Source organism: Heteronotia binoei, chromosome 1 (genome assembly GCF_032191835.1).
Source record: "Heteronotia binoei isolate CCM8104 ecotype False Entrance Well chromosome 1, APGP_CSIRO_Hbin_v1, whole genome shotgun sequence".
NCBI lineage: Eukaryota > Metazoa > Chordata > Lepidosauria > Squamata > Gekkonidae > Heteronotia > Heteronotia binoei.
The window spans coordinates 226345984-226359566 of NC_083223.1; the positions used below are offsets into that span (position 1 = coordinate 226345984).

The 13583-nt window shown below is 43.8% G+C and overlaps 1 protein-coding gene across 1 annotated transcript in view; it reads left to right on the plus strand.

Moving 5' to 3' along the window:
* Window positions 1–13583, plus strand: part of ACSS1 (acyl-CoA synthetase short chain family member 1) — a 94276-nt gene that overhangs the window by 34049 nt on the left and 46644 nt on the right. The window contains exon 5 of the mRNA XM_060248854.1: window positions 2933–3085. Within this exon, the coding sequence (XP_060104837.1) occupies window positions 2933–3085 (153 nt within the window). The remainder of the gene's footprint in view (window positions 1–2932; window positions 3086–13583) is intronic.

The window sequence follows — 13583 nt, forward strand, 5'->3', positions numbered from 1 at the left end:
TGAATTAGTGTTGTATTATCTCCTAAATTAGAGCTGTCTGGTGTCTCTGTAACTTTCCATACATTTTAAGTAACTGATAGTACAATATTGTTTCAAATTACAATTTTGATTTGATTTTTTTTAAAAAACAAACTTACTCTCTCTTGCCTAGGTGCCGCTGGTACCATCTAGCAAATAACTGCAAAATGCAGCTAATAAATCTTGCTTGTTTTCATTGATTTCTCCTAGCATTATTGAAGGAGTCATTTCCCTGTTTGTGTCTTTTAGGCATTTATGTAAAATAGATTTACATATTACTGAATTGTACTTCTATGATAATGCAGGAAAATGACAGGCCATAAGACCAGTTCATATAACATTTAAATGCTTGGTAGGTCACTTGTTTTCTGCACTGCCTGACCACCTGGATTCCCATATGTTCAGAACAACATGGCCCTAATGAGCATACTGTAAGGAGCATTAGAGCGCACTCCTAAAAACAAGCAAAAGTGAGTGAGCAATTGCAGTATTTACTGACAGTGGAATATACAGTAGCTGATAAATATACTTATGATGAATGTACCTGAAACAGGGTGCCCAGTTTGGACAGAAAGAAAAAAATGCCCCCAAATCCCTTTATGAGATTTGGGAGTTCATGCTTTCTTCATAATATGTAGCTCTGTATCTGGACTATTCAGCCTAGCCATGTGAGGACTGGAGGAGGGAAGACAGCAGGTCTCATATGGAGTATTTTGCATAAGAACTGCTGTATTTCCTTCTAAAAGTATTTTTGATCCCATTCTTCAATAAGAATGAAATAAAATTAAGTTTGTGGGTGAAATGAATAAAAGGAGCACTAGCTAATGCCATTATATCGTATATCAGCAGTGTGTGAGTGTGTGGAGGGGGGCGGGGTAGGGATTCTCCAGCATCATGTAGAAGTCCATGCATCTTTAATCAGATCTTTGTGTGGCTCACAGAAATTTTTGGTTTTTTAAAATATTAATTCAACAATTTATAGTGCAATACTAAGCAGAATTTATCCTTCTAAATCCATTTGTTTCAATGGATTTAGAAGGATGTAACTGCCTAGGATTGCAATATTATCCTGAGGTGAAGAATCACTTATTATTGTTTTAAAAGCTGAGTAATTATCTAGTTCCTTTTAATTTCCTTTCTAGCACTTTGTGGTAGCTGGCATTTAACTGTATTCACCATAGGGTAAACTTTAATATTTTAAAATATGGTTTTGATCTGTCTAGGAAAGCCCATCTTTCTTTTCACTATGGTATTTTGTTCTTGCTGAGATTTTAGATGAGCTTATAGGTGCGTGCCTAGTTTCAAGTTTTACATTCTAGGTTTCTGAGATAAAAAGATAAGAAGCAAGCATAATACAGCATGGGAGAGTTGTCTTTGCACCCCAGCATTGTAGATTGCATCATGCAGACTTCATGGCTTGTGGTCAAACTAGATGCTACATTTTACACTGGTTGGGATATGGGTACCTGTCCTGACTTGCTGTCACACAGAAAAACTGGGTATCTTACTGCTTTGTTCTTGAAAGGAAACTGTCCTTCCCTGCAGGAGAAATGCTACAGGAGGAAAGCCAGAAGCGCCTACTCCAAAGTGCTCTAAAAGTTGAATGGAGTGCTGTTGAAGCAAGATGCTATGTTCTTTTGTGTGACAGTGAGTTGGGACAGACATCCATATCCTGATCCATGTAAGATGTAATGTCTAGTTTGTGTATAAAGCTTGACCTGCAGGTGGTTGATAAACTGGATGCTGGATGTGCTTTGCACATCTGAATTCCAAAGAAATCTCCATGTAAGCGTGTCCTAAAGCTGAAAACTATGAACCATTTTTTTTTGAGAGGTAGCTGGTAAACTGCTCCCTATCAAGCCAGCTGTGAATGTTCCTTTATCTGTTGTGAATAAAAAATGGCTGTTATCTATCTGTCCGTCATTCTTTATTATGGTCATTTGATCAATCATATAAGGCATTTACACATAAAAAGTTCAAGAGGTCATGGAAACATTTGTCATATCTCACAGGAAATGTGACTATGGAGACTGCAAATTGAATGTGTTCTGGACAGAGGCAAACATTTATAGAAGTTAACACCTGTATTTCATTTAAATCTAAAGGAGAACAGGTGGTGTCTGTTTTTCAGAGCTTGCATATTGTTTGTTTTGCCTTCATAGAGCCAGTTTGGTGTAGTGGTTAAGTGCACAGACTCTTATCTGGGAGAACTGGGGTTGATTCCCCAATCCTCCACATGCACCTGCTGAAATGGCCTTGGGTCAGCCATAGCTCTCATAGGAGTTGTCCTTGAAAGGGCAGCTGCTGTAAGAGCTCTCTCAGCCCTACCTACCTCACAGGGTGCTTGTTGTATGGGGAGGGGAAGGTAAAGGAGATTGTAACCACTCTGAGATTCAGGGTATAGGGTGGGATATAAATCCAATATCTTATCTTCTTCATAGCTGGGGTCTTGTTCTTTTGAGTAAATTAAAGCAATTGGAGTATTATCCTAGGCTTTGGTTAAAAACGTTTTACAGGACACTTATGAAATTACAAGTAACTGCCCTGAGCTCTGGTATGAGATGGGCTTGGCCACATTCCCCTCCAACAACAGTGCAGCTGGTCAAGTCCTAGTAAACCATAAGCATATCTGGGCTCAATGCTTGTAGCAATTTCCATCCAGCAAATTTATGGCTCTTGGATGGAAGCTTTCAACATCACTGAGCCAGCTTGGGACAGCAGCAGTGGTAGCTTGGATTTAGCTGGGTCTGAGGAAACTGGGAACTGTCAGCATAGTAGCATACCATAGTTGGTTTGTTTTTACCACTGTATTGGCACAAGAAATGAAACTGTAACTCTGAACCTAGACATTGCTTTAATTCTAAGACAATTAAAATGGAAAAAGTGCTTTATATACTTTTTTTTTCTTTTTTAGGAGATGGCCAAGGAGTCCTCAGTTTGCCCCCCTGAAATCATGGACAGTGAAGACGTGCTTTTTATGCTTTATACCTCAGGAAGCACAGGGAAACCTAAAGGGATTGTTCACACCCAGGCTGGCTATCTGCTTTATGTTGCTTTAACACACAAGGTATTGAATAATCATATCTACAAGGAAAGACCAATGGGTGTTTTCTGAAGGATTTTACTGGGTTAGCAGAGTGCTCAAGGCACACAATGCAGCACAGTTGATCTGGTTTGTTTGTTTGTTTATTTATTTTTTGCATTTATATCCTGCCCTCCCAGCTGAAGCAGGCTCAGGGTGGCTAACAACATCATTAAATATCCACAATAAAACAATAAAACCATGAAGCAATAAAAACAATTACGGTAAGATCAATTAAAATTAACAATTACACTTTAAATATTGAACAGATTTTAAAAACAGTTTTGGTGCTAAGTTCCATACCATGATGTTAAGCAGCTCTGTACTTTAGTTGAAGGCCATTCGAAAAAGTGTTGTTTTACAAGCCTTGCGGAATTGGGCAAGGTCCCGCAAGGCTCTAACATCAGGGAGTTGGTTCCATCAAGTGGGGGGCAGCAATAGAGAAGGCTCGTTCTCTGGTAGCCTTCAATCTGGTAGTGTGCTGAGAAGAAACAAAGTTATAGATGAAGCCTCTTTATCTTTGCAAAAGCCAGTATGAGTCCTTTATTGTAAGGAACTCCATTGTAGATAGGATAGAGTAGAGACAAGATTCTAATCTAGTCTAACTAGCTAAGATGGATGGAGATGTGGGAAGCTTGTACCGCCTTCATGGTGTCAAGATGGAAAAGTGTGGCATAATGTGGAGAAAAGGTGTCAGGCTGGAAGGAAGATTCCCTTAGAGTAGCAATCTACACATCAAAAGGATAGCATCAGAGCAGTAAAAGGGAAGGATGATTAGGGTCCTGGTCTGTCTATGTCTCAACTCTCTGTAGCCCCCCTCTGAAGTCTAAGAGTCACCACAAAGTCTTTTACTTCCAACCCCCCCTCTCGAAGTCTTGTGACTCAGCCTACAAGAGTCATCTTTCTTAGAGATTCAAAGCAAATTCTAGGGAGTGGCTTAATGAGAACATCTACAATAATTTCTTTTGGGGGGCAGTAGGCCAGCTTGATAATTTCTTCTTTTTGCAGCTTTCTCACGGTGATACTTTATGCCACTATGATTGGTACGCACATTCACATCTTGTTCAGACAGATAAATGCAACGTTGGTTGTCTTCATGGATTATATGGGTTGTGGTACATACATCTATACCTAGATCTATCAGTAGCTGATGTGGCCACTGTATTTCTTGGCAGCCCTGTTCAGCTTCAGTGGTAGATACTGCAGCTATATCTAGCTTCTTACTTGACCAGCTTATAACTCCCCCTCCATAGAAAACTATGTGAACACTGGTGGATTTTCTTCTTTCCATGTCTTCTCCCCAGTCAATGTCTACATATGCCACTTAGGCTTAAAGTGTGCAGTACCCTTTATGTCAAGGGTGTCAAACATGCAGTCCAGGAGCCGAATCAGGCCCCCGGAGGGCTCCTATCAGGTCCCTGAGCAACTGGCTGTCATCTGCTTCCTTCTCCCTATATCTTGCTTCATTCTGCATAACAGTTTGCTTTTCAAGACTTGCTTATTCGTACAGCAGATTACTAAGTCAAGCCTCTCTTTCTTCTATTGGCTGAGGCTCCTTCCCCCCATGGGCCCCTGGGGAAGGAAGGAAAGGGCCACAACTTCCTTTGCCCAGTTCCCTGGATCCCATAGGAGACCAATGAGTGCTATCATTTTAAGCATGTTTTAAGTTTTTTTAAAATATATATTTAAATGTGTTTGTGTCCTTTATAAAGTTTGTATCTCTGCTGCCTAATTTTAAATAGGTACACACATGGCCTGGCTCAATATGGCTCAGCCCAACCTGACATGGCCCGGCCCAACAGGGTCTCATTTATGTCAGATCCGGCCCTCATAACGAATGAGTTCGACACCCCTGCTTTAGATGTCTTACAAGTCTCTGAATTGCATTCCAGTCTTTGTTGGTGATGCAGTCTTTCTGCATAGTAATCATACTGCAGTGCTAACATCTAGCCTAGTCAATATGCTAATATAGAGAAGCTTACCTAGTGCTTCACAATACCTGTTGTTAGGTAGCTCCTGATATCATCTTGTTGTTTTATGTAGCTTACTTCCATCGGAGTTGGTGCAGAATAGGCATCTTTCATTCTCAGGTTCTTTATCAGTTCTTTGATCTTTTACTCTTGGGTAATAAGAAAGCTTCCATCTTCCTCTCTCTGTATTTGAATGCCCAGGTAGTGCATGATGTTGCGTAGTTGCTTGATTTCTTCCACTTGCCATCCTTGTGCTTGGTGTACAGGCAGCAATCAGATTAATTTTTCTTGAAGATTGCTTGAAGTAGCATCTCATTCAGTTTCTAGTTCCAAGCTCTAGCAATCTGCTTGAGGCCAGATATTTTTCTGAAGTTTGCATACAAGTCGTTCTTTGCCTTGTTCTATAAACCCAGGAGGATGTTGCATGTAAATGTCCTCTTCTAGTTCTCCATGCAAGAATGCAGTCTTCTTGTGTAGGCATTCATCTGACCTTGTTGTCATGCTCCATCCATCTCCATTCAAGATGGATGAAGCATGACAACAGGGGCAGGTAATTACTCTTAACACTCCATAATGGACACATCTGACACATTTATATTTTTTCCTAGAATTGATCTAAACGATGATCTTATAAGCTTAGCTTGTTATTCCTGTTTGCATCTGTTAAAACATTTCATTATATTATATGCTTGAATGCTAATTTGCTGTTCAACTTCTGCCATATACATATGGACTGGTAAGTCTCATTCCATCCTGTCTGATAAAATGTGTGTGCACTTGAAAGCTCACACCCTGAATAAAACCTTGTTGGTCTTAAAAGTGCCATTGGACTCTATGTTCTGCTGCTTCATACCAACATGGCTGCCCACCTGGATCTGTCTAAATGGTGTTTTATTATTGAAAATGATTATCAGATGCAAGAGCATCCTTATTTTGCTTTGTTCTTTTGCTGTTCTGAAAGTCAGCTGAGATTTAGGTGTGAGCTTTGTCCTGGAAGAGAACCAGAGAGACAGGGAGGGAGGGGGGGAGAGGGATGAAAGAAGTACAAGTTATATGTGTTCCAAACTTTATTTGGTGTGTTTGACTTTGAGTAAGATTGAGGTGACAGAGTCTACTCGTTCAACTCATCACACTCTGTAAAATTTATTGCTATTTAAGATGCTAGTCATTTGCTATAATTTCTTTTATCTAACTTATAAAGAGGGGATAATAGAGATGTATATGCTTTGGTATATGCTATGTGATTATTTAAAGAGCCCCGTGGCATAGAGTGGTAAGTTGCAGTATTGCAGTCCAAGCTCTGCTCACGACCTGAGTTTGATCCTGGCAGAAGCTGGGTTCAGGTAGCCGGCTCAAGGTTGACTCAGCCTTCCATCTTCCAAGGTCAGTAAAATAAGTACCCAGCTTGCTGGGGTAAAGTGTAGATGACTGGGGAAGGTAATGGCAAATCACCCTGTAAAAAAAGTCTGCCGTGAAAATGTGATACAATGTCACCACAGAGTCAGAAATAATTGGTGCTTGCACAGGATACTACCTTTTTTTAATATGATGATTTGATAAGACTCCAGTGATTTGAAGGCTCCATTAGGTTGTCAGTCAGGCCCCCTGGAAATAAAAAAAAAGGGTCAAATAGAAAAATACTTATTTTAAACAACTGCAAATCAAATGTACATGTCACACTGTCCCTCAGTAAGCAGTTGTAACCAAGATGAATCTCTAATAGTCATTGTCCCTCATCAAATAAAAAAGACCTGATTTTCCTGCTTTTACAGTACGTCACAGAAGTGAGTACACCCCCTCACATTTTGTAAATATTTAAGTATATCTTTTCATGTGACAACACTGAAGAAATGACACTTGGCGACAATGTAAAGCTGTGAGTCTGCAGCTTGTATAACAGTGTATAATAGGACATAGTAGGCTCATTGCGAGGGCAAGAAAGTGAAATTGTAACAGGTAATGAAGAGAGGGCGGAACTGCTCAATTCCTACTTTTCCTCAGTCTTCTCTTCTGAGGGAAACGGTGCTCAACATGGCAAAAACAGAACATATAAGGAGGGTATGAAGTTTCAACCTAGGATCAGCATAGGGGTAGTACATAAACACCTAGTTTCTTTAAATGAAACTAAGTCCTCAGGGCCAGATGAATTGCATCCAAGGGTTCTAAAAGAGCTTGCGAATGTAATTTCTGAGCCTCTGGCCATTATTTTTGAGAATTCTTGGAGAACAGGAGAGGTGCCAGAAGATTGGAGGCAGGAAAATGTTGTCCCCATCTTCAAGAAGGGGGAAAAATATGATCCGGGTGACTACCAACCCATCAGATTGACGTCTATACCTGGAAAAGTTTTAGAACAAAATATTTAGAAAGAATGGTTGTGATTACTAAGAGTCAGCATGATTTTCTCAAGAACAAGTCATGTCAGACTAACCTGATCTCTTTTTTTGAGAAAGTGACTACCTTGCTGGATCAGGGGAATGCTGTAGACATAGTTTATCTTGATTTCAGTAAGGCTTTTGATAAAGTTCCACATACTATCCTTGTTGACAAGTTGGTAAAATGTGGTTTGGATCCTGTTACTGTTAAGTGGATCTGTAACTGGTTGACAGATCACACCCAAAGAGTGCTTGTGAATGGTTCCTCATCCTCTTGGAGAGGAGTGACAAGTGGAGTGCCTCAAGGATCTGTCCTGGGACTTGTTTGTTCAACATCTTTATCAGTGATTTGGATGGAATAGAGGGAATGCTTATTAAATTTGCAGATGATACTAAATTGGGAGGGGTTGCAAATAGGGATGTGCAAAAAAAAAAAATTCGGAATTACACGGATTCGGAAGTACACGGGGAAAAAAAATTCGGATTCCCCATGCACTAATGAATACCGTATTCGGAATAGCCGCATATACGGTAGATGCACGGCTATTACCGAATATACGGCCCTATTATACCCTATGGGCCATTGAAATCAATGGCAAATAGGGTATATTTGAAGCCGCATGGAGGGGAGGGGGTTTGAGATAGAGCCCCCAAATTTGCAGGGGACCTGCAGGGGACTCTCCCCTCCAAGCCCCCCAAGTCCCAAAAAGATTGGGCCAGGGGATCCCATTCCAGGGGCACCCAAAGAGGGTGCCCCTATTCCATCATTATACCCTATGGGCCATTGAAATCAATGGCAACATAGGGCATAATTAGAGGCTACTGGGGGGCAGGGGGTTTGAGGGAGAGCCCCCAAATTTGCAGGGGACCTGCAGGGGACTCTCCCCTCCAACCCCCCCAAGTCGCAAAATGATTGGGCCAGGGGGTCCCTGTCTTTGGGCTCCCCAAAAGGCCCATTGCTAACAATGATGGGGAAAGCCCAATTAGCCACTTCCTCACTGTAATTGTCGTGGGAAAAGTGGCTCTGGGGAACAGGGGGTTTTGAGGAGAGCCCACCAAACTGCTGTGCAGCTTCAGGGCACTGTCCCACACAAAACCCACAAGGCCAAAAAAAAATTGGACCAGGGGGTCCAATTCCTGGGGCACCCAAAGCCAAACCTAACCACATCAGAGAATCTCTATAGGACCCACATGCACTACATCCCTCTATCTACTCTAACCCTGCAGGGCAGGCCTGGAAGCAATATAAAACCCAGTTGTAAGTTGTAACATCACTGCCACACAAAACACAATCTGCTCAAGGTCTGCTCTGCAGACCTGGCTGCAGCAAACCCAGATGCCAGCTCTCCAGCCCTGCCCCAAACAACACGGGGAGACCTGGCCAACCACAACAAACCTACTGGTTCTGGGTCTCTCACCCAGGTGCCAGCTTCCCTGCCACAGAACACACAATCTACAGATGCCAGCTCTCCAGCCCTGCCCCAAACAACACGGGGAGAGCTGGTCAACCACAACAAACCTGCTGCTTCTGGGTCTCTCACCCAGGTGCCAGCTTCCCTGCCACAGAACACACAATCTACAGATGCCAGCTCTCCAGCCCTGCCCCAAACAACACGGGGAGAGCTGGTCAACCACAACAAACCTGCTGCTTCTGGGTCTCTCACCCAGGTGCCAGCTTCCCTGCCACAGAACACACAATCTACAGATGCCAGCTCTCCAGCCCTGCCCCAAACAACACGGGGAGAGCTGGTCAACCACAACAAACCTGCTGCTTCTGGGTCTCTCACCCAGGTGCCAGCTTCCCTGCCACAGAACACACACAACCTACTCTATAAAAACAAGAAAGTGACCCAGCCCACACACACCCTCACCAACCCCCACACCAACCAGAGGCAATTTAAAAAACCAAAACAAAACCAGCAGAATCACAAAAGGCCAAGTGTTAAAAAAGTGGCCTTTTCACCAACAAGAAAATTAGGCCAAACAGCACCCCCCCCAATAACCTGAAGATAAAAGTAACACAGCAGCAAAACAACACAGCAGCAACAAATCAAACAATGAAACAGTAAAAAACTCAACTTTTAATAATACAGGAACTCCCCCCCCCCCCAAAAAAAACCCTTCACCCTAACCGCAAGAAATCCAAGCCACCCAAATCAGGAGAAGTAAAAGGGCACTGCACTTTAAAAAGTCCTCTCACTAAATTAAGATATGGGCAAATTAGCAAAAAACCCCCACCCCAGGCCCACACCCCCAGCAGAACCTAACCCCCAACCCCAAATAGGCTACTCACCCACCCAAATCTGAACAAGTAAAGGGACTCTAGTCCTTTTACCAACAAAAACTAAAACAAGAACCCCAAAACTCTTACCTTGTCTTCTCTGAGTCCAGGGAGGTCTCTGGTAAGGCAGTGAGACAGCAGCAGGCAGGAGCTAAAGCCAAAGGCAGCAGCACACAGCACAATCTCTCTCACACCAACTCACACCACATACACCAACACAGCAATGCAGGAAGACTCCTTAAAAAGGTTCTCTGGCCCTACAGAGAGCAATTTCAAAAAATAGCACTGCTCTCTCTGATTGGCCAGAGAACATTGCTTACTTGGATACCCAAGTAAGCAAAAGATCAAAATAACAATGTAGCTGATGGCTGGGCCATCAGCTACACAGTACACAACAACAGCCCTGCAAAGCATGCATTTACAATGCATTTTGCAAATGCATGCTTTGGATTGGCTGCTGGGGCTCCTCTTCCCCCTCCCCCCCTCCCTGTTCGCCACTAAAGGCGCCAAAGAAAGCAGCTCCTTTGAAGCTCCAGAAGCTAATTGCCGCCTTTTGAATTGACAGCCGCGTGTGCTGCTTACGAATAGCTATTCGTAAATACACAGCGAGTCTATTCGGCTGCTGTATAATGGGCTCTTATGGAAGTCGGCTGCAGGCTATTCCGTATGCGGCCGAATCAACACTGATTCGGCTGTAAATACAGCTTGGCCGAACCGAATGCACATCCCTAGTTGCAAACACAGAAGAAGACAGAAGCAGGATACAGGATAACCTTGACAGGCTGGAAAACTGGGCTAAAATCAATAAAATGAATTTTAGCGGGGATAAATGTAAAGTTCTGCGTTTGGGTAGGAAAAATCCAATGCATGGTTGTAGGATGGGGGAGACTTGTCTTAGCAGTAGTATGTGAGAAAAGGATCTAGGGGTCTTAGTGGATCATACGCTGAACATGAGTCAACAGTGTGATGCGGGGGCTAAAAAGGCAAAAACAATTTTGGGCTGTATCAACAGAAGTATAGTGTCCAGATCACGTGATGTGATGGTATCGCTTTACTCTGCTCTGGTAAGACCTCACCTGGAGTATTGTGTTCAGTTTTGGGCACCACAATTTAAGAAGGATGTAGACAAGCTGGAACGGATCCAGAGGCCGGCAACAAAGATGGTGAGGGGTCTGGAGACCAAGTCCTATGAGGAAAGGTTGCAGGAGCTGGGCATGTTTAGCCTGGAGAGGAGGTGAGTGATATGATCACTATCTTCAAGTACTTGAAGGGCTGTCATATAGAAGATGGTGTGAAATTGGTTTCTGTGGCCCCGGAAGGTAGGACCAGAACCAGTGGGTTGAAATTAAATCAAAAGAGTTTCCGGCTCAACATTAGGAAGAACTTCCTGATCGTTAGAGCGATTCCTCAGTGGTACAGGCTTCCTCAGGAGGTGGTGGGCTCTCCTTCCTTGGAGGTTTTTTAACAGAGGCTAGATGGCCATCTGACAGCAATGAAGATCCTATGAATGTAGGGGGAGGTGTTTGAGTTTCCTGCATTGTACAGGGAGTTGGACTAGATGATCCTAGAGGTTCCTTCCAACTCTATGATTCTATGAGTGTAAATGTGCTGTCCCCTCAAAATTACGCAGCACACAGCCATTAATATCTAAACTGCTGGCAACAAAAGTGAGTACACCCCTAAGTGATAATGTCCAAATATTTTGTCAATAGTGATAATGCCCAAATTGTCAATATTTTGTGTGGCCACCATTATTTTCCATATTTTCTCTCAACATGTATTATCTTACACCCAGATGTGCGACCACTGCCCCAGTATTGCACACAACGTGATACAATTTCGACGCCTGCACCTGACTCTGCACTTTGTCTATCCAGCACTTTACTCCGCACTTTATCCAACTTTAGAAGACCTTGCACAGACTAGCATGACAGCACTTTCCTTTACAACATTCTACCTCCATCCACTTACGTTCTACCATTTTATACTACAAATTTTAGTCAATTAACTTGTTTGATTAGTTATTGTTATATTGATTGGGTCTGATTTATAAAAAATTTTTTGGCAAATTAATTGAGGGGGTTATCAGGGTGGGATTACATTTATTTATTGCCATTAGACTTAAAATACGTGTTTTTTACCAATTAATATAAAGGAGACTATGGGGCGGGTTTAATCGGGTTGATTTGGAAATTGGGATTGGTGGGGCGGAGTGGACTGGGGAGTATTCTAGGGTAGTGCTAATAGGCACTAGTGGTGGTGGCTGTGACAATAACTATCACCACTAACGGGATGACTGGCCTAGGGATTTCAGTGCTCTTGGGGAGGGGGAGGTATGGCGGTGGGAACAGACAACGATATAAGGGAAGGGGACCGAGACCACTTAGGGTTCGATCACCTTCCAGTCTGCGTCCCATCCCAAGGGTGACAGATAGTAGGGTCAGGTCAAATGACCCGCCTCCGTCGTTGGTGTTATGCAATGCCAGGTCCATTAATAATAAGACCTCTGTTCTTCAAGAATTTTTACTCGAGCAGGACATGGACCTGGCTTGCGTGACCGAGACCTGGGTACGAGAGGGAGATTCAGTGGCCCTCTCTCAAACAGCTCTCCCGGGTTACTCAGTCTTTCACCAATCGCAGACCAACGGGCGGCGGGGGGGGGGGGGAGGAGTGGCGTTCATACGTGAGGCTTACTCCTTCAGGGTGCTCCCGGCTCCAAAGATCGAGGGCATTGAATGTGCGGGTCTGGCGTGGGAGGTTGGAGAGGGGTTGGAGATTTGGCTGGTGTACCGTTTGCCTAGCGCACCAGCCAACGCCTTACCATCCCTGCTCAAGGCCGTGGCAGGCTGGGCGTTGGAGCACCCAAGGCTGGTGATCCTGGGTGACTTCAACGTCTATGCTGATGACCCGGCCTCTAATCGGGCAACGGACCTAGTGTCATCCATGGTGACACTGGGACTCTCTTAATTTGTTGCAACCCCCACTCACCAGGCTAGGCACATGTTAGACTTGATCTTTGCAGCCGGAGTTATGGTAAGCGATGTAACCACAGAAGCGGTGCCATGGTCGGACCACCTTGCTCTTAGGGCTCGTATGGACGTTCCACTCCAAACCTGCTTAGGCGATGAGCGTATTATGGCTCGCCCGTGGAGCCAAATGGACCTGGAACGGTTCCAGATGGCTCTACAGGATCCCTGGCCCTCTGGCGATTCTCTTGATGGCCTGACTGAGACCTGGAATAGCCAGCTCTCTAGGGCCATCGATGAGATCGCACCTCGACGCCCTCTGCGATGTCGGACTAGGCTAGCTTTGTGGCATAACCCGGAATTACGCCAGCTGAAACAGGGCCTCAGACGGCTAGAGAGGCGATGGCAGCGTACTCGCGAAGAAGCGACTGGAGCATCTTATAGGGAATTTATGAGGTCCTATAAGATGGCAGTCAAGGCTGCAAAGAAAACGTACTTTGCGACTAAGATTGCGTCTGCAAATTCGCGCCTGGCACAATTGTTTAGGATAATTCAGAATCTCACTACATTGCCACAAGGCAAACCAAACGTTAAGGAATTAAAGACAGGCTGTGAGGCTTTTGCGAAATTTTTTGCAGACAAAGTCCAATCACTCCACCATGACTGCCTTGCCATGTTGGATACAGTATGTAAACTCAAGGCTCCGTGCTTGTCTTCTGGTTTGATCCTGGATCATGCCCCCTCAGCTTGGAGGAAGTTGACAGAATCCTCTCTGCTGCATGCCCAACAACTTGTGATCTGGACCCATGCCCCTCCTAGCTAATTAAAGCTTGCCAGGAGGAGCTAAGATGTCCTAGACATCATAAATAGATCTCTTTTGGAGGGTCTTTTTTC